Below are 24,669 nucleotides of genomic sequence, written 5' to 3'. Positions count from 1 at the left end.
GAAGTGGATTGAGCAGTATAAAGCTGGCCAAACACTTGTAGACTACTGGTAAAATCCCAACAGTACATTTGATAATGCCATCAGAGATTTGCCAAATATCGTTTGAAAGTACTTAAAAATGTCATTTGCTTTTAACGTTGTTTTCGAATCAATGGAATTTCCTGAATGAAAACCACATTTACTGTTAGAATTTCATTCATTTGATTTTTTTTTTAACCTGCTCCATCAGTTTTTTTTCTTCACTGCGATCAAAAACAATCGTTAGTTTGACCCCATTATCTATTATGTAGACGATAAAATTAAAAATTTAAATTTTTGAACAAGGCTCTACTGGTGTATACTGGTGCCTTACAACTGTTTAATGAAAGTGAGAATGGAGCAGTGGTGGTGCCTGACTCCTGTGAAGAGACACTTGAGTGGCAGAGGAGCAATGTCAGACTATTTTCTGACATACTGCAGATACTTAAAATGTTACTAAACCCAGGACCCTGCGTTCATTATATCCGGTCTCCCACAGTACACAGAACATGGGAATATAAACTGCTAAATACATTTTCTCATCAGCAGTCGTGTGACTTCTATCAGTGTCTGGTTAAAGTCTGTAGAAGGAGTTTTCATTCTCCCATGATTGTCCTATGAGGATGCAGGACCCATGACCCTCTGTCTGGACAGTGCTGATTGGCCCTGTTCTGATCACCTCCCTTCATGCTACCTCCCAAGAAAAAAAAACTCTCTAGCAGGGGAGGAACATAGAAGACAGGATCAAACAGCCTTTTTACACAATGCAGAGGATAAATGCCTTAGGTTCCACAGTGAGTATAACAAGCATGCTTTACTGCATATACACACTGATTTTACTTTTGTGGGTTTAGTAACACCTGAATAGGAGAAGGAGCTTGAAAGACTTAGTAATAAATCCACATATAGTTGTGGGCCCCCCATGGAAAATGAAGAAACATCCTGGTTTGAGTACACTTATGTGGAGTAACCTGTGAAGAGTGAGTACAGAGTTTCCAGCAGTGGCGGCTGGTGCTCCATGTTTTGAGGGGGGAGGGGCCAAAAAACTATTGTGTTTTTTGCTGCAAACAAACTGTCGGCCACCCCCGTTCGCTCGGTCGATCAGTCAAAGAACAACCCCCCGTCGGTCGCTCGTCAGCCCACCAGACCCACACTTACCACATCTAGGTCGTGGACAGCACTTCCTCCTCTGCGGCTTCATCCTGAGTCTCCTCCTTCTCGACGGCTATCTCTACAGGGGTCAATACGATCGCTTCTCCTCTCGGCCAATCGGGTCTTGAAAACGCGCTTCCTGAATGGCCGGGAGGAGAATCAAGAAGACAATAGCAAATATTAATTTGCTATTGTCACACAATTGGGTGGGCTCAGGGCACAGTGCTCTGCGCCTTGAGCCCACCCTTTTTTTAAATCAATTAGAGCCTCAGGCTCTAATCGTGCTTCCAAAAAAAAAAAAAAAAAACATTGAAATCCATGCGTCTGGTGCCCTGCATGTAGATTAGCGGCTGGGCGAATGGATTAGGGGGGCCGCGCCCCTGAGCCCCTTATGGATGGGCTGCCCCACTGGTTTCTAGTAAAATAATTATAATCATGATAGTCATGCATCTGGAAGAAGTTATAGTGCCCTATCAGTATAACTGGAATGTTTTCCCTCTGGCAGTTTTGGTGTTGTTTCTGCAGGATGATGCTGACTATAAGGTCTTTCATGTCTCTGGATTGGATGTTATTTTTAGCCTTTCATCTTCTGAGCTTGAAAGGAGGTGTTGAAAGGTTTTAGATAGGTAAACCCTGACGCTCACCTGCCTTGGATGAGGCAGCACGTTCAAAAAGACTGTAAACTGTAGCTTCTGAGCTGAGATAGTATGTGTATTGTCCTTACCAAGACATGGTAAATCAGTAATGGGGAAAAAAATAAGCTGGAGGGAACCTATAGGCGTTATTGGCAACTAGTTCTTTGTCCTCTGCCTGCCTGCCATAGCTTCCAGAGTTCTGATCCTCTTTAATAAATTCTTATTTAATTTTTAATTACATTTTTCAAACACATATATATTTAAATGAAAACAAAAAGCTTTATAAAACTAAGAGCACACATTACATACATGTGTGCTTGATTACATTTTTATGTGCCCAAATAAAAAAAAATGAAAAAAACAATACAAAACACAAAAGAACATACACACATTACTTCTCTAACCTATGCCTTTCAGTTAAAAAACAAAACAAAATGTTTTAATAATGTTGCTCAGGAAACTAGAGCAGGGGTCTCCAAACTTTCTAAACAAAGGGCCAGATTATTGTCCTTCAGACATTAGGGGGGCCGGACTGTGGTCCCCCAATGGTAGAAAATGCTGAGAGTCTGTGGGAGTAAACAATGCTTCTGACTTTGTACCCATTGGGATTAAAAAAGAAAAAAGACATTGCACTTCTGGTCATTAGGAGTGGGAATAGTGCCCTGTCACCTGTATTGGAGGCATAGTGGTGCCCTATTGCTGGTATCAGTGCGAGGGATAGTTCCCCAAAGCTGGTATCAGTGGAAGGGATATTTCCCCAATTCTGGTATCAGTGGGAGGAATGGTGCTCTATTGCTGTTATCAATGGGGGGATGGTATCCCATTGCTGGTATCAGTGGGGGGATGGTGCCCCATTGCTGGTATCAGTGGGAGTGATAGTGCCACATTGCTGGTATCAGTGGTGGGGGGATAGTTCCCCATTGCTGGTATCAGTGGAAGGAATGGTGCTCTGAGGGCCAGATAAAGACAAGTAAAGGGCTGCATTCGGCCCGTGGGCCACAGTTTGGAGACCCCTGAACTAGAGGCTCACAGTCATGGACAAAAATATTGTCATTGCTGCATTTCTGTCAGATAATGCACCACTTAGCCCAGAAAATTGTTGCAATTACAAATGTTTAGGCATTCACATGTTTATTTCTTTTGTTTGTATTGGTATGACACAAACAAGTGGAGAAACAAAAAGTCAAATCTGACACATATCAAACAAAACTCCAAAAATGGACTGTAAAAAATTATTACACCTCTTTATTGAAATCTTGGACCACTCTTCTTTCGCCAACTGCTTCAGGTCACTCAGATTGGAATAGTTTATTTTCCCAACTGCTGTTTAAGATCTCTCCACAGGTGCTCTATGGGATTTAGATCTGGACTCATTGCTGACCAGTTCAGTACTCTCCATGCTTTGTATTACCATTTCTGGGTGCTTTTTGATGTGTACTTTGGGTCATTGCCTGCTGTAAGACCAATGACCTCTTAACCTCCCTGGCGGTATGATTCTTTCAGATTTTTGGTTCTGAAAGCGGTACAATTTGGCACAGGAGTTTCTGTCAGAACTTAAACTGTTGCAGATGTTTTTTTAACCTCCCTGGCGGTATGGTTATGTCAGATTTTTGATGCTGAAAGCCGTACCATTATTTTGCATGGAAATTTGGCGTTTTATATTGTAGGCCTGCAATTCTTAGGAATAACTCACTTAAATCTGTCCAAACAAGAGTCTAGTAGACATCCCGGGTATGATAAAGTTTGAAAAATGAAATCATAAATTATAATATAATAAATAACTATAAATAATTATAACAAATAATAATTTAATAATAATAAAAATGATTACTTTCAGTGTTTGATGACGAATTTTCCCACAAATCACTATTGCCCAATTCTGCAAGTGATTCTAATTAATTATCGCTGTTTCCCATAAAGGGACACTTTTTGGTTGCTATGGACAATCTCCAGTTTCCAGGCAGAAAGAAGAGTATTTATAATATAAAAGTGCATGCAGGACACTGGGCAGACCACTAGGGACAAAGGGGGTGTGTATTTATTTTATACAGTACTGTAATCTGTAAGATTACAGTATACTGTATGTGTACTGTGTTGTTTATTTTCTTGAATTTGGCGCCGATCTCCGCCCCCATGCCTCGTAACGTTGCAGGGAACAGAGCTCGGCGACACATGGGCACTGTGTGAATCGAGCGAGGAGACAGCTCGATCACACATCGGGAAGATATCGCAGGATCCAGGGGACAAGGTAAGTAAACTCCGCCTGGATACTGCAATGCAATCCTGAGCCAGACTCGGGATTACCGCCAGGAAGGTTAAGGAGACCCAACTTTCTGACACTGGGCCCTACATTGCACCCCAATTCTTTGGTAGTCTTCAGATTTCATAATGTCATGCACACTGTCAAGACATCCAGTGCCTGAAGCAGCAAAGCAACTGAAAAATTTCAGTGAACCTTCACCATGTTTGACTGTAGGGACTGTTTTCTTTTTCTTTCAAAGCCTCATTTCTTTTTCTGAAAAAAGTTTTGTTTTGTCTGTCCACAGCACATTCTCCCAAAATGATTTTGGCTTCCTTAACCACTTCCAGCCCAAGGACATCATATGACGTCTTTGAATTTCAGTGGTTATATCTAAATGATGCCTGCAGCTGCAGATATCTTCTTTTTCAGCTGGCGATTCTGTGCACCTTAAGAATGTTTAACCACTTGATCGTTCTTACAGGCGACATCCCCCCGCCACCCTCCGGTGCTTCTCCAGGCTCTCCCGTGCCATTGGGGATCCAGAGAAACAATCTGCTGCAGCCAGATGAAGAGCATAGAGATTTCCAGTGATCGGATGGTCACCAGTCATCTCTATGACCGTCGGAGACCCACGCGCGACATTATGATGTCACGTCCAGGCCGCGGATGTCAACAAAGAGGCTTGCTCTGCAGGAAAGCATCAGATCTGTCATTTCTTTTTGGATCTGATGCTTTCCACCCTGGAGGAGAGATGTGGGGTCTTATAGGCCCCACAATTCTCCAGAAAGAGGACCGATCACGGCCATTTACAAGTTTACAAGGGATGTTTACATTCTTTGTAATAGGAATAAAAATGATCAACATTTTTTTTTTTAAAGAGAAAGTGTAAAAATAACAAAATTAAAGTAAAATAACCAATAAAAAAATGAATAAAATGTAACACATAAGTCCCGTCCACATATGTAAATGCCGTTCAAACCACACATGTGAGGTATCGCCACGTGCGTTAGAGCGAGAACAACAATTCTAGCACTAGACCTTTTCTGTTACTCAAAACATATAACCTGAAAAAATAAATACATTTTTTAAGTACCAAAGTTTGGCGCCATTCCACGAGTAGTTTTAAAGCGTGAAAGTTTGGGTATCTATTTACTCGGCGTAACATAATCTTTCATATTATACCAAAAAATTGGGCTAACTTTACTGTTTTGTTATTTTTTAATTCATCCAAAAAAAACACGTTTGAAAAATTACGTGTGACATAAAAAGTTGCAACTACTGTCACTTTATTCCCTAAGGTGTCTACTAAAAAACATATACAATGTTTGGGGTTTATAAGTAATTTTCTAGCAAAGAAAATATGATTGTTACATGTAGGAGAGGAGTGGCAGAATAGGCCCAGTATGGAAGTGGCTAAGTTAGATTTGGCAAACTCTCTTCTCTTTCACCCACATCCAGGGAGATTAGCTACAGTGCCATGGGCTGTAAACTTCTTTACAATGTTGCACACAGTGGACACAGAAACATTGACCACTTGCTGATCATCTTATAGTACTTTTACTACTACAGGGCGGCAGCTGTGGGCAGAGTCACGTATATATACGTGATTCTGTATTTTCACTTGCAGGGGGCCACCAGCGGGCCGCTTATGCTATGATAATTTACAGCAGAAAGCTAATCTGCAAGTCTCGAGGACTCAATGTCCTCCAGCTCGTATCGATCATTAGTGAAACATGACCATGATTAATAATGATAATGATTGCTCTTTTTCCCTAGTTAAAGCAGCACACAGCAAACACAAAAACACTGCCGAGGAACAGTTAACCCTTTGATTGCCCTAGATGTTTAACCCTTTCATTTTCATTGTCAAAAGTATCAATTAGTCACTTATCGCCACCATTACTAGTATAAAAAAAGAAATAAATACAAATTCCACAAATATATCGCATTGTTTGTAGACGCTATAATGTTCACGAAAACCAATCAATATATGCTTATTGGGATTTTTTTACCAAAACATGTAGCAGATTACATATTAGCCAACATTTATAAAGAAATGTGATATATATATTTTTTGGAATATGTTTTATAAAATTGTCAGTATCTTTTTGTTTATAGCGTAAAAAAAAAAAGAAGAAAAATGCAGTTGTGCTCAAACACCACCAAAAGCTATTTGTGGGGGAAAAATTACATACATTTTACTTGGGTACAGTGTGGTACAACTACGCAAAAAATGTGGCCTGGTCATGATGGGGGGGGGGGGGTAAATCTTACGGAGGTCAAGTGGTCAAGATCTCTCGAGATGGACTTGAAACTTTGAGATTGTCCATACTTTTCCACAATTTTTGTTCTAAAATCCTCAATTATATTCGGCTCTGTCTCTTCCCCATGCTCCTTGTGGCACACAGAGACACATAACAGAAAGGTTGAGTCAAATTTTCACCATTTAAACTGGTTGCCGGTGTGATTTCTATATTATCAGCACCTGTTAATTGTTATGGATGACTTTAATTACAAGAACATGAAAAACTTGGAATGCAATTATTTCTTAAAATTTTAAGAATGTGGTAAAAATTGTATCCAGTCAATTTTTGGAGTTTTGTGTGGAATGTGTCAGATTTAGCTGTTTGTTTCTTCACTTTTTCGTGTCATACCAATACAAACAAAGGAAATAAACATGAGAATACCTAAACATTTGTAATTTCAAAAATTTTCTGGGCGAAGTGGTGCATTATCTGACAGAAATGCAGGGGTGCCAATATTTTTGCCCATGACTGTACCTGTGACACTATAACCATATACTGTGCTTTATATTCTCTGTAGGCATTGTAGGAAGTCCCTTCTCCTTTAACTGTTGTACAACCTGCTGTTTAGGTGGAGAGTGAGGTATTCTCCATAGTTAGGAATGGGAGGGTTTAGCTACAGTGTAGTGGTGCCTCTGAAAATGATTCAGAATGTAGCAGGAGAGCTGTTGTGGGCTTTCCCCTTTGGATAGATGCATAGCCAGGAACTGAGAGCTGTGACCCTTGCATAGGAATTGAGCAGAAGACACAATATCACCTTGCTGGAATGTATTGAAGAGCAACCCTAATAGGGGACTGTTAACATCTTTATGATACTGCTTATGAAACATATGAATTTGCATTGATGCCACTGTTGTGGACTGTTTTTACTTACTTAAAATAAAGAGATTAGGTGCAACAAGCAGCCTCCATGTGGTGTGATGAAAGAGGCTAAAACTGTGAATCAGAATGCACAGCCAATATCTAGGGGATGGAGCATTTATGAGTAACTAGTGAAAGCATGATATACCTATGAGCTGGTGGTGGTTAGGGAAAAAAACACCTTCTTGGCGATGAGAGAGGACCACCCCAATCATGAGACATGTGTCAGATGACCCAGACCCCCATGTCTCTTGGGCCCCTGGTGTTTGGCTATGCTTCTCTGAACCACAATTGTATTGCAGGACTCTGTGTGACATGTGCTCAAGTTGTTTGGGGGTTGTTGTGGACTTGTAGATCAGGAGAGTGAAGTGTAAATGTCTCAATCCGCCATCCATGCACAGATTTGGCAGCCAGTCAGAACTACAATGGACTTGGCAGATACAGAGTACAGAGGATGACCTTGATAGCCCTGTTTATTGGTAGGGCCAAAGCTTTTGGGCACATCCACATGGAGTAGCTTGGGGTCCTGCCTACAGGCCTAATTTCTACTATATTTATTTTACAGAGCTTAGCCCTATCTTTTGGTTTCACACTTTAAAGTTAAGAAGCAAACTATCTATGGAATGTACTTGACTGCATCTGTCACAAAGGACTGAAGGCGTCCCATTGCTCAGGTATACTCCAAATCTTACCTTGGTTGGTTTAGCATAAATATAATTCATACTGTACTGTGTATAAATGCTGTACATGAACCCCTGGCACAGGGCCCCTTATCTTAATTTATATGCTATATTATCAATTCACTTAAACCAGTAGAACAATGCTTTCATTTAATAGCATTTGTTTACTTCCACACACTTACAACTATATATATTTAAATACATTTTACTAAAATAAAATACACATATTTTAAAAATACTGCAACGCATCCCTGACTCCCAAAGCAGCGTATTTATCAAGAGCATGACCCATCAGGTCATGCAAAGATGTAAATAATAAAGTGCATTTGCGGGTCTGATTTACCAGCAGATTTACCAGGCTAGGTTCTATTCCTCAAACCTCTGGATCTCTCTGTCTTTGGGGGAAAATCTAGGTCCCAGCAACATTTGCTGTATTTACCAGATTTCATTTATACAGTCTAATCCCGTTGTTGATATTCTCAACATAAGGAGGGCAAATTGCTTCTGCATCTTCACGTCCCACACTTATTAGTTCAACATGATGCTCACAAATGAAACCTTTAGCCATACAATCCTTTGCCACTGTAACTGGCCCAGATTCATATTCTAAATACTATAAATCTGCAGGGCAAGTGGTCAGTGAATGCTAGAAAATGCAGGCAAAGCTAGGCATGGTGATGTGTCTACATTTGCTTACTCTTGATAAATGTTGCCCTTAATTAATGAAGCAAGAATACAGCTATAAACCATGCAACCTGCACTGAGCCAACTTTAAAGTAAATATTTTAGTAAGGCTTGGCATAATATATGGTTATCATATGTACCATATCATCATTTGATTAAAGTAGCAGAGAATCCCTTTTAGAATTGTCAGTTAGTTGCAAGGCTCAGTCATGCGCAGAGCTATTTAACATCATGTCTAAGCAAAACGTCTATCATAACGTAAGAAAGGAAGCAGTAGTCAACTCTGAACTATGTCTCAATGGTTCCACTGTCTTCTTATTGTAACATTACTGTCAATAAAAGACAGCCATAGCGAAGCAGTATTTGCCTCCATGTACACCAATGATTCCTACTTCTAGTCTGTACCTAGTGAATAACACCAACCCCTCTGAATATGAAATCAAACACAGCAGTACTATACACAGAAAAACAGTTTTGTTATAAACAAAGGTTCAGTTCTGGCAAGCTCCAAAAAAGTTATATCTACATATTGTTCTCAGATCCCCAAAGGGATAAATGCATTTATGGATACTTAAAAATGACACCCGTCTGTAACCACTAAAGTCCAGTCAGTGTACAGTATAACCACCATACTGAACGACTCCACAAGTTCCCACACACAGCCTGCCATATACAATGTAGAATAATCAAGGTTCCTGCAGTTTAAGTAAAAACAATGCAAGGAACCTGCCTGGTAAGGGCTCTCAAAAGCAATTTTCTGCAAAGGCTTTTTTTTACTGTGTACATTTTGGGATAGATGCAGGAGCAGTTTTAGTAAAAAAAAGGTAGGCAAACACTATTGTCTTAATTAATGATTTTTATACTTTTGGTCAAAAGAATTCCATTTACAGACTGTGTGAACTGATATTGGATTTTGGGTGGGAATTCCTTAGCCATCCAAATTCTATCCAAATAAGCCCACACAGCTAATTTTTATTAGCTTGACTTTGTACATGTGTAGAAGTCAAAAGTGAGTATGCCTGTACAACATTTCTGTTAAAAATACTTAAAGCAAGATGGTTCGTAAAAAATAAAGTTTAAGAAAAGTTCAACTTTATTTTGTATTGCAGTCTCCATCTTAAACTAAGGATTGATTCGATTAGAGTACCTGCCTAGAACTGAACCTATTTATCACACGACTACAAGACATGGGTACAGAAATAATGTCTGATACCACCTCACATATTAAAAGCTTATGCTTACAGATTGGTTCATGGCCTGTCCCACCACACATCCAGTAGTTTCCAAACTCTGATTTCCAGTTGGAGCTGAAGATGTCTCACTGAAGCTTCCTATACCTGGCTGCAGTTCTGGTAAGTTTGCCACAATGCCAGGAGAAGATGGAATTTCCATCTGTTGGGGAAGCTTCGTAGGGTATCCTGGTATGTTGGTAGGTGGCACTTGGTGAAGGAACATTCTGCTGTCTGGTACTGAATCTGGGTTCACAAAGGCCTGAGAGAAAGTGCCTCCCATATTAGAAAAAGGTTGTCCGGGCATATTTTGAAGAAACATTCCGCTGCTATTGGTGGATTCAGGAAATACATAGGGGCACTGTCCTTGAAAGTCCTTGACTGGACTTTGAGGTTGGGAATAACTTGTTGGATACATCAGAGGGGGCTGAGCATGTCCAGACATTTGCTGGGGAAAGATAGTTCCTCCATGAGGGATTCCTTGAGGCTGTGTGGTAGCTGTTGATGCCACTGGTAACAAAGTCTGAGCCATGCTCATAGCCAAAGATAATACATTAGCCAAAGAAAACATGGGTGTGGTTGGAGACCACTGGGTAGCTGGTGGGACATTAGAAACAAAAGCACTATTCATAGTTTGTGGCACCATTCCATTTTGCATCATTTGTTGCAAGGTATTCCCATGATTAACAGGAGGAGTCATCATGTTGGGAAGCAATGTATTTGGAGGGTTCACATGTCCTACTGAAGACGAAGGCATCATATGTTGTGGTAGGGAGGATAGGTAGCTACTGCTATGCGCTGAACTGAAAGCTGCAGGTGGGAAGGTGTGGGAAGATGGCATGGAAAAGCTTGTTGAAAATGGTACAGCAGGATTAGATGTAGTTTCAAAAGATGGCCAAGTTCTACTTGCAGCCACTGGAGAACCTGAGAAACAGACCAGAGATAGAAGTTAAATTTAAAGAATATCAAACCACATGGTGACATTAAACTTACCAATTACTCAGACGTATGGAATATCACTTTAAGAGTAGCAAATAATTACAATACTAATGCTAAAAAATGTAGATCAAGTGATCACTAGGACAAATAGAGAGGAGGAATCTGCCCATCAGTGACACAAACAGTAAAGACAGTAAAAAACTTGACAGGGGTTCTAACCTGTTCTCACTCTATCCAAAATAAGAATTTTTATGGCTTTAGAGAATGATGTAAAAAATGACCTGTCAATATTACATTTCTTTATCCACTTGCGCGCCAAAAGGTTTTACCCCCTTTATAACCAGGCCATTTTTTGCTATTCTGCTACATGTCTTTGGTTTGTGTGAAAGTTATAGCACCTACAAACAATGGTATATATACTGGAAAAAAATATATAATTATATATAATTATAATTAATTATAATGGAACTGTGATAGTGCGGCGGAAAATCTGACACTAACTGACGCTGGGAGGGAACTGACTAACTACCACTGACCTCACCAGTTATGCCCTGTACACACGATCGATTCATCCGATGAAACCGGTCTGATGGATTTTTTCATCAGATATCCGATGAAGCTGACTTTCATCAGTCTTGCCTACACACCATCAGTTAAAAAAACTATTGTGTCAGAACGCGGTGACGTAAAGCACAACGACGTGCTGAGAAAAATTAAGTTCAATGCTTCCGAGCATGCGTCGACTTGATTCTGAGCATGTGTTGATTTTAAACCAATGGATTTCCCCACAGACGATCGTTTTTTTCTATCGATTTTTTAACCATCAGATAATTTTAAAACAGGTTCTAAGTTTTTTCACCGATGGGAAAAAAAACTGATGGGGCCCACACACGATCGGTTCCTCTGATGAAAACGGTCCATCAGACCGTTTTCATCAGACGAAACGATCGTGTGTACGCGGCATAACAATAATACAGTGATCAGTGATAATACTATACACTGTCACTGTACTAAGGACACAGCCTGGGAGGGCGATCAAGGGATTAAATGTGTGGCCAACAATGTGTAATGTGTGTAAAGTGTGCTGTTTATATTACTAGATCTCTCAGTTTCTCATTACTGCTTTGCATCGCTCCCTCCGTACAGAGCCCTGTGTTATTTATCAACACAGGGCTTTGGACTGTGATAGCACACAGCTAATTAGCATGTCCTGGGCGTTAACCCTCCTGGCGGTATTCCCGAGTCTGGCTCGGGGTAAGATTTTTGTACCAAGAGCGGTATCCCCGAGCCAGACTCGGGCTCGCCTCGCTGAAGCCAGAGACAAAGTTACTTACCTTGTCCCTGGATCCTGCAATGCCTCCCCGCTGTGTAGAGCGAGCAGGTCCTCGCTCGATTCACACAGTGTCCCTGTGTGCCGCCGATCTCTGTTCCCTGCAACGTTACGACGCACGGGGGCGGAGAACAGCGCCAAATGCAAAAAAGTAAACAAACACATTACATACAGTATACTGTAATCTTATAGATTACAGTACTGTATGTAAAAAATACACCCCCCCTTGTCCCTAGTGGTCTGCCCAGTGCCCTACATGTACTTTTATATAATAAAAACTGTTCTTTCTGCCTGCAAAATGTAGATTGTCCATAGCAACCAAAAGTGTCCCTTTATGTCACAGGTGTTTTTTGAGCAGCTAGAAAACAGCGATAATAAATTATAATCACTTGCAGAATTGAGCGATTGCGATTTGTGGGAAATTCGTCATAAAAAAATAAAAGTAATGACAGCGACAATTCTGCAACTGAGTACATTTCAGTGATTTTGAGTTGATTACATTATTAAATAATTTTTATTATAATTATATTATTTTTTGTTATAATTATTTATTATATTATAATTTATAATTTTGTTTTCCAAACTTTTTCATACCCGGGATGCCTACTAGACTCTTGTTTGATCAGATTTAAGTGAGTTATTCCTAAGAATTGCAGGCCTACAATGTAAAACGCCAAATTTCCTTGCAAAATAATGGTACCGCTTTCAGCACCTAAAATCTGAAATAATCATACCGCCAGGGAGGTTAAAGGGAAACTATAATGGTTTTGAATCAGTTTTATTTTATTTCAAACTAATGTATAATATGTACCAACAATGCAGCATTCCCAAAGTACCGTGATTTTCTAAAGGGAGAGCTCACCAAAAACAATTTCCTTTAAGAAACAGGATTTTTTTTTTTACATGACTGTGCAATAGCAGTATAAATTCATTCAGCTTATTAAGTAAAAATTCTTTTAGGGAATCAGTCACTCTGTTAATTATTAATCAATTATTAAATCCCCTTAGAAGGAAGTTTTTTTTTCTTACAGAGTAGAAAGGATTATTTGAGCCAAAAGCTGCATCTTGCAGTCTGCAGATTTAATTATATATTAATTGAAATATAAATAATCTGTTCAATTGTCTTTATTTAATTTAAAATGTCTGCAGTTTGACACTTAACAGGCCAAATAAAAAGTCTGTTATGGGAATTGAATAAAAATAATTGGCACCCCAGTAAGACTGGCCCATTTGTTGGTAAAACCTTCATAGAAGGCACTGAGTGTTATGGCATGCTGGAAGCTGAGTCATGAAAATGCTTTACCTATCAGGTCTTTTTCACCCGTGCGAGGACTTTGTTTGCCTGCATGGGGAAGCACAGGTGTTCTGTGCACTCTCATGCAGGAAGTCCCATGCATGCACGGGAAAAGCTGCACGGGAAAAGCTGTTACTCCCAATCTGACAGCTGTATCTGATGCTTAAAGCGGTTGTAAACCCTCCTATCTTTTTCAGCCAAGGAAGCTGCCATCTTGGCCTTTGTTCAATCTTCAACTGCCATGAAGCTGCACATGTGATCAGTTATGACACCAGCCATTGGATGGTTTGACAGTTTGGTTGAGAGCACAACCAATGTGCAGTTAGCATTCCCGGCATGCCGGGAATGTTAACAGTTTTTTTAAGTGTTACATCGATGGGTTTACAACCGCTTTAAGTACATCCATGTGAATGAGGCCTAACTGCATATTGCGCTTTAAGCATAAATTGATTGGATAAGGTATTGCAGACCCTACTCCTCAATAATTAATAACACTTGTCATTTCCACTAGAGCACATTTTCTACAGCAAATACTATGAAATACAGTGTACCTATGGTCATGGATGGCAGAATGGATTTTTGTCGAAGATCTGGAACACTTATAACAGGTGCAGCTGCAAATACATCATTGTCCAATATGGGGCTACCCTGATTGAAGAGGCTTGGGGAGACAGTTCCTTTGCTTGGACTCGTAGAGGTCAAATCTTAAAATAGAAATATAAACTGAAGAAAATACTTAAGGACACAGTCAGTGAATAATAAACAGTAAAACAGAAGACTTCGAACTTGGAAGGCAACTAAGCTTATCCTACTCCCATTTCCATCCTAAGCCTATTCTATCTACCCTGTAAAAGGAAAGATGCCCATACTTACCTGTTCTGAAGTTGCTCTGGTCCAGTCACATGACCAGTTTTCAGCTCCGGCTTCAGTGTAGAGGAGGGACATCCCACAATGTATGACCCATAGTAAGCCTATGCGTGATGTCATAGCCCAGCCATGTCTGCAGCCGTTTTCACTGCCTTTCCTTTACATCATGTGACCGGGCCGGTGCAACTTCAGATTAGGTAAGTAAGTATAGCCATCTTTCCTTTTACAGGGTAGATATAATAGGCTTAGAATGGGGATGGTAGTAGGATAAGCTTGGTTTGATTTTGCCTTGCATTCTATATATACATATACAGTATATATAAGCTTTAAGGCTGAACTCCAGTGAGATAAACAAAACAATGAAAAAATGCTGATGAATGTAGCTGTGTAAGAACATAAATGTATATATACAACCAGGGCTCAAGTCCTGCGGCAACGCGTGGGAACGGCATCCCTGCACTTTTTTCACAGCAGGAGCGCAGTTCCCTTTGCAGAACTAGAGCAGCCGAGCCGCCCGAGCCAATTCTTCACTAAGCGGCAATGCCCAGCTCGAGTCACTGTCAGGGGCAGGTGAACCTTAGTAATCCTTTATGTTACTAGCTGCTTCCTGTATATGGATTCATTGGGAAGTGTGCGGGTATTCCGTCACTTCCTTGATGCCGCAATGTCTCCTGGGAGCTTTTGTCATTGTTCCCAGGAGACATTGTGGATGCCATTACTTCTTAATACAACCCCAACCGCAGAGAAATTTTGCCCTGTTTGTCGCATGATAAATCCCATAGAAAATGCAAACAAAATCACGCAAACAAAATCACGAGACACATGTCCTGGGATTTTGTTTGCGTGATTTTACCACGATTTGTTGCGCGACAATCACTGCAAAATTGGGGTGCCATTAAGAAGTAATGGCATCACATACGCATTCCACGTTTTGCTGTGATTTGGAATCGTAGGTAGAATTGCGGCGATTCCACCCGCGATTCCAAAACGCCTTGTTATGAATGGAGCATTGGTGTCTATAGATGGTCAGATCTATCACTTATGCCGTGTACACATGATCATTTTTCGGCATGAAAAAAAACTTTGTTTTTAAAAACGTCATTTAAAATGATCGTGTGTGGGCTGTACGTTGTTTTTCAGTTTCTGAAAAACAAATTTTTTTTTTCGAACATACTGCATTTTTTAACGTCATTTAAAAAAAAATTGTTTTTCAGGTAGTAAAAAATGATCGTGTGTGGGCTAAAACAACGTTTTAAACCCGCGCATGCTCAGAAGCAAGTTATGAGATGGGAGCGCTCGTTCTAGTAAAACTACCGTTCATAATGGAGAAAGCACATTTATCACGCTGTAACAGACAAAAAAGCGCGAATCGTCTTTTACTAACAAGGAATCAGCTAAAGCAGCCCAAAGGCAAATAGAACTTCCCCTTTAGAGTGCCGTTGTACATGTTGTACGTCACCGTGCTTTGTTCATAATTTTTTTAAAAAGATAGTGTGTGGGCAACGTCGTTTTTAATGATGAAGTTGGAAAAACTTTGTTTTTTGGACATGCTGAAAAACAACGTTTTCTTTCATGCCGAAAAATGATCGTGTGTACGCGGCAATAGGGCAACAAGGTAAGAGATTTGCCTTTCTTCATTCATGATGTCCACCACCAAGCCCGCTGCTTTTTTCCCCCTTGGCTGCCTAGGTTGATAATAATATTGTGCAAGATGCAATTTTTTCTGTGGAAAAAAGGAACTAGACATCAGTTAAGATACATAACTCTGTGTATAAAACAAACACTATTATTGCAAGGTATGCTTGCCTTAGTTTGCCTTATTTATCAGGCTGAATATGAGTGTGAAGCCATACTTGAGAACAGTAGGCTAGATTCAGCAAGCATTTACGGGGGCGTGTCTCCATATACGCCGCCGTAATTTCAAGTCGGCGTATCGTTACGCCGATTCTCCAAGGCAGATACGTCCAAAAAATAGGCTTCCTCCTCCGACGTAACTTGAATGCGGCGGCGTATAATTGTGTGCATTCTCACGCTGGCCGCTAGGGGCGCTTCCGTTGTTTTCGGCGTAGAGTATGCAAATTACCTAGTTACGCCGATTCACAAACGTACGTGCGCCCGGCGGTACTTTTTTACGTCGTTTGCGTAAGGCTTTTTCGGCATAACGTTGCTCCTGCTTCTATGAGGCGCACGCCATGTTAAGTATGGACGTCGTTCCCGATTCGAAATTTGAATTTTTTACGTCGTTTGCGTAAGTTGTTTGCGAATAGGGATGGACGTAATTTATGTTCACGTCAGAACCAATACGTCGTTGCGGCGTACTTGGGAGCAATGCACACTGGGATATGTACACGGACGGCGCATGCACCGTTTGGAAAACACGTCAATCACGTTAGGTCATCACACATTAGCATAAAACACGCCCCCCTTCCACATTTGAAGTACGCAGGATTACGCCGGCCCCATTTACGCTACGCCGCCGTAAGTTAGGAGGCAAGTGCTTTGTGAATACAGCACTTGCCTCTCAAACTTACGGCGGCGCAGCGTAAATACGATACGCTGCGCCGCCGTACGATTGGGTAGCTACGTGAATCTAGCCCAGTGTTTTTTTAAGACCCTCTTTAACCACTTCCATACCAGGCACTTATACACCTTCCTGCCCAAGCCAATTTTTAGCTTTCAGCGCTGTCGCAATTTGAATGACAATTGCGCTGTCATGCTACTCTGTACCCAAACAAATTTTTTATCATTTTGTTCCCACAAATAGAGCTTTCTTTTGGTGGTAATTGATCGCCTCTGGGGTTTTAATTTTTTGCGCAAAAAATAAAAAAAAGACAGAAAATTTAGGGAAAAAAAAGGTTTTCTTTGTTTCTGTTATTTTTTTTGTAAATAAGTAAATTTTCCTACCAATGAGGTGGCACTGATGAGGTGGCACTGATGGGCACTGATGATGGACACTAATAGGTGGCACTAATGGGCACTGAAAGGCGGTACTGATGGGCACTGATAGGTGGCACTGGTATGTGGCACTGATGGGCACTCATAGGCGGCACTCATGGGCACCAATAGGCGGCACTGATGGGTACTTATGGTGGCAATGATTGATACTTATGGTGGCACCGATAGGTGGCATGGATGGGCACTGAGACTGACACCCCGCATCACCGATCGCCGTGCTGCGCGCACCCACGGGCGCACGCCGGCTTGTTATCCTGCTGGACGTCAATAGATGTCCAGTCAGGATAACAGAACCACTTCCCGGACTTCAATTGTCTATTGACTGGGCGGAAAGTGGTTAACCTCTTCCATACCGGGCAGTTATACACCCATCCATACCGGGCCTATTCTGGCACTTCTCTCCTACATGTACAAATCATAATTTTTTTTCTAGAAAATTACGCAGAACCCCCAAACATTATATATGTTTTTTTTAGCAGACACCCTAGGGAATAAAACGACGGTCATTGAAACCTTTTATCTTGCACGGTATTTGCGCAATAATTTTTCAAACGCCTTTTTTTGGGAAAAAAATTGTTTCATGAATTAAAAAAAATTAAAAACAGTAAAGTTAGCCCAATTTTTTTGTAAAATATGAAATATGATGTTACACCGAGTAAATAGATACCTAACATGTCACGCTTTAAAATTGCGCACACTCATGGAATGGCGCCAAACTTCGGTACTTAAAAATCTCCATAGGCAACGATTTGAAATTTTTTACAGGTTACCAGTTTAGATTTACAGAGGAGATCTAGTGCTAGAATTGTTGCTGGCACTCTAACGCACGCGGCGATACCTCACATATGTGGTTTAAACGGCGTTTACATATGTCGGCGGGACTTGCGTGTGCGTTCGCTTCTGCGCGCAAGCTACCGGGGACAGGGGCGTTAAAAAAATAAATTTTTATTTCTTTTTTTTTTTATATATATTTATTTCTTTTTTTACACTTTTTTTTTTAATTTTTTTTTTTTTTTATCACTTTTATTCCTATTACAAGGAATGTAAACATCCCTTGTAATAGGAATGTGTGTGACAGGTACTCTTTATGGAGAGATGCGGGGTCAGTAAGACCCCACATCTCTCCTCCAGGCTGGAAAGCATGAAATCGGTGAAAAAAAATTCACCGATCTCATGCTTGTGGTTGCTTAGCAGCCGCAATCGCGGCTTTGTTTACTTACGGGACCCGGGCGTGACGTCATCACATCGCGCCCGGGTCCTCCGACGGTCATAGAGATGACTGGTGACCATCTGGTCACCAGTCATCTCTATGCTTCCTGCGAGCGCCGGACGATTCGTTCTCCGGGCCCCCGATGGCACGGGAGAGCCCGGAGAAGCACCGGATGGCGGCGGGAGGGGGGGGATGTCCCCTCCCGCCGCCTGTAAGAACGATCTAGCGGCGGAACCGCCGCTATGATCGTTCTTACGTTGTGCAGAATCGCCGGCAGTTTAGAAGGATATCTGAATGATGCCTCTAGCTGCAGGCATCATTCAGATATCCACCCGGAAAGCCCAGGACGTCACATGACGTCCACTCTGAACGGCAGAAGTTCTTTGTGGACGTCATTTTACTATGGGCCGGTAGGGAAGTGGTTAATAAAGTAAATGGTTTCACATTTTCAACAGCCCTTAGGCCGGGTTCACACTGGTATGACACAACAGTCGCACGACTGTGGATCCGACTTTGCCCTGCGACTTGAGGTCCAACATCAGTCCGACTTCAATGAACGGGGATCTGACTGATCCAGACAACGCCAGGCACTTTGTGTCTGGTATGAATCTTTGGGGGGAAATTCCAGACCCTTATATGAATATGCAGCCTGGCAGGTCAGGAAAGGGCGTGGGGACAAGCAAGCGCCCCCCCCTCCTGAACCATACCAGGCCACATGGCCTCAATATGGTGGGTTGGTGCTTTGGGGAAGGGGGGCCCTTGCGCCCCCCACCCCAAAACACCTTTCCCCCATGTTGATGGGGACAAGGGCCTCTTCCCGACAACTCTGGCCGTTGGTTGTCGGGGTCTGCGGGTGGGGGGCTAGTTGGAATCTGGAAGCCCTCTTTAACAAGGGGGGCCCCAGATCCTAGCCCCCACCCTATGTGAATGAGTATGGGGGTCCTCTCCCTCTGTTCTTACTCGGTTCTACCTCTGTTCTTCCTCCGATGTTGACCTAACGCCCTCTCCCGCTCTAATGATAGGTGCGCGGTGTGCCACTACTTATATTGGCATGGCACTCAGTGACATCCCCAAATAGCCCCGCCCCATGTCAATATAAGTAGTGGCACACTGCCCACCTAGCATTAGAGCGGGAGAGAGCATTGTGTCAACATCGGAGGAAGAACAGAGGAAGAACAGAGGTAGAAGACAGCACAGAGAGGAGACCTGGCAGAGGCAGAAGACAGCGGACAGAGGGAGAAGAACAGGGCTAGAAGACATCAGCGGAGTGTGGAGAAGAACCGGTGAGGGGGGAAGAACCGGCAGAGGCAGAAGACATCAGCGGAGGAGGCAGAAGAGCCTTGGGGGGGGGGGAAATAGGAGCTATATAAATTACTTAAAAAATGTGTGTACTGTGTTTTATTTTTATTTTTTAGGTGAGTGTACCCCATACTCATTCACACGCCCCGAAGCACTAACCCCCCCCCCCCCCCATGTTGAAGGCAAGTGGCCTGGTATGGTTAAAGAGGGGGGCGCTCGCTCATCCCCACCCCTTTTCTTTTTTTTTCTTTCTTTCCTTTACTTCAGACTTCACCTCGTAGATTTTACTTAGAGCGCTCAGAATCTTTAAACGGCCCTTTCGCGTCTCTATTTTGGTTTCGCATCATTACTAAAGGTGGGGTTTTATCTCTTTTGATGCTTTTTTTTCCCTTCTTTTTCTTTTCCTTTTCCCCATAACTTTTTTTTTTTTTTTAAAGTAAAGATTTTATACTTTTAGTAGTAAGATACACTTTCCTGTTTCTTTCCATTATACATTTTATATCCACCCCTTTTCTGACCTGCCAGGCTGCATGCTCAGATAAGGCCTGGTATGAAGAGGCTAGACCGAATGGCCTGGTATGCTCTTGGAGGGGGAACCTAATGCCATTTTTTTTTTTTTTTTTGCGTGGGGTTTCCCTTCAAGATCTTTAGAGCAGAAGTCGCATACCAATGATTGTTTTTTCAGCTGCCAATAAAATGAACAATGCTCTTGTCATAGAGAAAGATACCTCTGCAGATGGAAGACACGAGGGGTCTATTTGGAAACTTTGCTTACCACTCAGAGATGAGGAGGAGAAGGAGCGGGATAATTCTTGAAGTTGAAGATCAGTCTGTTTAAATAATGTGGTAATGTCAGTTTCACTGAAGTAATGCAACATTCTGTAGTACTAAGGCCCTGTACACACGAGCGGATATCTGATGAAAACGGTCCGCCGGACCGTTTCCAGCGGACATTTTTGCTCCGGATTTTGATCTGATGGGCTGTACACACCATCAGATCAAAATCCCTGCGGAAAACATACGCGGTGATGTGGCCGCGCCATCGCCGCGACGATGACGCAGCGACGTGCGCGACCCTGGAAGGTAAATACTTCCACGCATGCGTTGAATCACTTCGACGCATGCAAGGCATGGGGATCGGTCGGACTTATCCGGTGAGTCTGTACAGACGACCGGATCAGTCCGACGGACAGGTTTACAGCAGATAGATTTCTTAGCATGCTAAGAAATTTTTATCCGCTTGAAAACCGGTCGGCTGGACAAATGTCCGCCGAAAAATGTCCGCTAGGCCGTACACACGACCGGATTTGTCTGCTGGAACTGATCCGCGGATAAATCCCAACAGACAGAACCGGTCGTGTGTACGGGGCCTTAGAGACCAATTCCACCCAAACTTGAAAGCTACTGTTGGGCTGAGACACCTGCCAATTTCTTATATTTGCCTACAATTGCAAAAGTTCCCTTGGAAAGGCCATAACAGAGGTGACTCCAAATAATTTTTACTAAACTATTAAGTAAGTGTCACTTTCTTGGAAGAAAAAAATAGCAAAAATGATTTTAGATAGTGTACACAATTGTGACACATTGTAATTGAGTGTTATTAAAAGTTTCCTTTCCTTTTAAATCTGCAGCACTGTAATTTTCTGTAAAGTGCAATACAATTTGGCTACCTGGAGGTGCTTTGTACACAGATGGTGTACAGAACGCCCCCCCATAACTGTTATTTTCTGCTTGTTTGATTTTCCCAGAAGTCTGCACTTAGGCTCGATTCACATTTTAAAGTATTTTGCAGAAATGCAGGCAATTTTTTTAACATGGAACATTTTCACATCAATGCATTTTTGTGCATGTGCATTTTTGGAAAGGTTTCGGGGATTTTTCTTTCTGCAAAATGCAGTGTTTTGCATGTAATAGACTTCAATGGACCCGCATGCAAAACACAAGTACCGTGTTTTTACTGTGATTTTACAGTGATTTGCGATTTTATTTTTTACACTGTATATAGCTGGTTGCTAAGGAGAGGGCTGGGAAGCCGGCCGCCGCGTCCCTAACAACCGATAAGTCATCAGCTGTCAGCTTTTTGACAGCTTTTTTTTTTTTACCATTTTATTTTAGCCTGCGATTATCTTTTTTACATTCAGCTGTCAGTGGGGAAACACATTATCACTCCAAAAAACAAAGAGATTTGCTGTCTTGTTTCTGTTGTAGAAAGCCACCTTATTTACTGTTCTGGCAGCCACCATGGGAATCACAGCAAACTGCCCAGCAGAGACACAAACAACAATACAAACTAACAGAGGTTCTGACCTTTCCTTTCTATATTGATAACTGCCCTTTAATTTATCTCTATCCTTAATACAGAATGGTGAAGATCTATGCTACAAACCTGAAAATTGGGAGGTAACGTGCTTTCCACAGTAACTAAACCATCCGCCTCATCTTCTCTGTCTCCACTAGCATCTTTCTTTAGCAAAGCCTCCACACGGTGGATGATGTCCTTAATCCTGTTGGTAAAGCTTTCTCTTTCTGACTGCATAATAAACTCATTGTTCACCTGGGGAAAATAAGAATTTTGTCAAACACAACTACTGAATTGCTAAAGAAGGTCAGAAAGGCATAGCGTTGTTCAGCACTATTAAGCAAAAAGCAGAGCCTGCATTTATAATGAACACACATGGCTAACTCCGTAAGCATGCAGTACATAAATAGTTACATAGTTAAAGGTAATATACTGCTCCAGTCCAAAGAATTCACCTCCCCCTGCACTAGGCGGGTGCTGGCTCTGTAGGCAAGACACAAGCAAACGAAAAAAGATCCAGGTAGCCACACAATAACGTTGATGTCTTTTTTGAATGGAAAGCAGTACAAACAGCATACAGAGTCAAAGATAAAAAACTGACGTGTTTCACTTCTCTTAACCGGTGCTTAGTCAGCAAGATATTTACATAGTTAATCTGGTTGAAAAAAGACACAAGTTCATCTAGTTCAACCAATAAAAAGGGGGAAAAATACATATAATGTTATTTACACCATCCAATACCCACAGTTAATCCAGAGGAAGGCAAAAATAACCAGCAAAGCATGATCCAATTTGCTCCAGCAGGGGAAAAATTTCCTTCCTGATCCCCCAATAGGCAATCGAACATTCCCTGGATCAACTTTAACTATAAATGTTAGTATCCAGTTGTATGCAGTTAGTAACGAGTCCAGGCCTTTTTTACAGCATACTACTAAGCTGGACAGAATCAGCTGTCTATTCTACATTTTCACAGCTCTTACTGTGAAGAAACCTTTCCGCAGTTGGAGATTAAATCTCTTTTTCTCCAGATGTAAAGTGTGCCCTCTTGTCCTCTGTGATGACCTTAAAATTAATAGCTCAACACCAAGTTCACTGTATAGACCACTTATGTATTTTTATACATGTTGATCATATCCCCCCTAATCTCTTCTCAAAAGGGAATAAATTCAGTTCCTCTAATCTTTCCTCATATCTGAGCTCCTCCATGCCTCTTCTTCGCATTTTCTCCAGTTCCCCGATATACTTTTTTGTGAACTGGTGGCCAAAACTGAATTGCATATTCCAGGTGGGTCTTACTAATGATTTGTACAGGGGCAAAATTAGATCTCTCTCTCTCTCTCTCTGGATTCCATATCTCTCTTAATAGAAGAAATAATTTTGCTTGCTTTGGAAACTGTAACTTGGCATTGCATGCCATTATTAAGTTTATGATCTACCAGAACACCCAGATCCTTCTCCACCATTGATTCCCCCAGTTGTACTAGTATGCATGATGCATGCATATTCTTAGCCCCCAAGTGCATAACTTTACATTTCTCAAGATTAAACCTAATTGGCACATAGTTGCCCAATTAAATAGTGCGTTTTGTAAATTGAAGACATCCTGTAAGGACATTATTCCACTGCATAGCTTGGTGTCATTTGCAAAGAATGAAATGGTACCTTTAATCCCAGACCCAATATCATTTATAAATATATCAAAAAGTAAGGGTTCCAACAAACACTGAACCTTGGGTTACACACTAACAGCACTAACTACTTTCTGAGAATATGGCCTCTTAGCCAGTTTTCTATCCAATTGCAAACTGATCTCTCCAAGTCTGTAGACTTTACCTTACACATTAGCCATGTGTCACAGTATACCACACCCACAGCCACCCCTCTGTATAAGAGTTTACTTACCTCCTTATAAAAATAAATCAGATTTGTCTGTCAAATTCTTTCATAAATCCATGCTGTCTGTTGCTTAAAAAAAAAAAAAAAATTCCAGAAAGAACTCATCTATGTGGTCTTTCATTAAACTCTCCAGTAAAGAGTCCCCCAAAAATGTAGAAACAAAGGCTTTGAAATGACAGAGCTTAATTCTTTTAGGATCAGTAGGTGTATGTCATCTGGTCCTGGCCATTTTCACCTTTATTCTGTCAAAAAATTTCTGGATTTACAGCTAACATTAAATGAAATCATGTTATGGCCACTGCTACCCAAATGTTATTTTATATGAACATTATTAATAAGCTCTGCATGGTATGAGATCACCAGGTCCAGTGGAGCATCATTCCTAGTCGGGACCTTTATGAATTGTACCATAAAATTGTCCTGTAATAGGTTATACATTTTTGCCCTTTAACTGTTCCTGCAGTATTATTACTCCGGTCAATTTCCGGGTAGTTAAAATCCCCCATTATTATCACTGTCCTAGCCCCTGCAGTCTTTTCTATCTGTGAAATGAGTCTCCACCTTCTCATTAACCCTGGGTGGCCTAAAACAAACTCTATTAATTACCTTTGTAGTACACACACCCATGTGCAGTTTCACCCATAACGATTAAGACGCAATCAACTACGCTCTCTTTCACACTCGCTTTGAAATCACTTCTCAACGAGAGACAAACACCACCACCTTTCTTTTTTACTTTGTCTCTCCGAAAGAAAACATAACCAGGAATTTTAGTA

The 24,669-nt window shown here is 41.4% G+C and overlaps 1 protein-coding gene across 1 annotated transcript in view; it reads right to left on the bottom strand.

Annotated features, from left to right (window-relative positions):
* The window catches only part of WNK4 (WNK lysine deficient protein kinase 4), a 320,113-nt gene that overhangs the window by 43,076 nt on the left and 252,368 nt on the right, over nucleotides 1-24,669 (bottom strand). The window contains exons 12-15 of the mRNA XM_040331198.1: nucleotides 22,085-22,252; nucleotides 20,474-20,528; nucleotides 13,919-14,071; nucleotides 9,818-10,728 (exon numbers count right to left, since the gene is read on the bottom strand). Of these exons, the coding sequence (XP_040187132.1) occupies nucleotides 9,818-10,728; nucleotides 13,919-14,071; nucleotides 20,474-20,528; nucleotides 22,085-22,252 (1,287 nt within the window). The remainder of the gene's footprint in view (nucleotides 1-9,817; nucleotides 10,729-13,918; nucleotides 14,072-20,473; nucleotides 20,529-22,084; nucleotides 22,253-24,669) is intronic.

Source organism: Rana temporaria, chromosome 12 (genome assembly GCF_905171775.1).
Source record: "Rana temporaria chromosome 12, aRanTem1.1, whole genome shotgun sequence".
Lineage (NCBI taxonomy): Eukaryota > Metazoa > Chordata > Amphibia > Anura > Ranidae > Rana > Rana temporaria.
The sequence above is the reverse complement of the archived record's forward strand: the minus strand, read 5'-3'. Positions and strand labels throughout refer to the sequence as shown.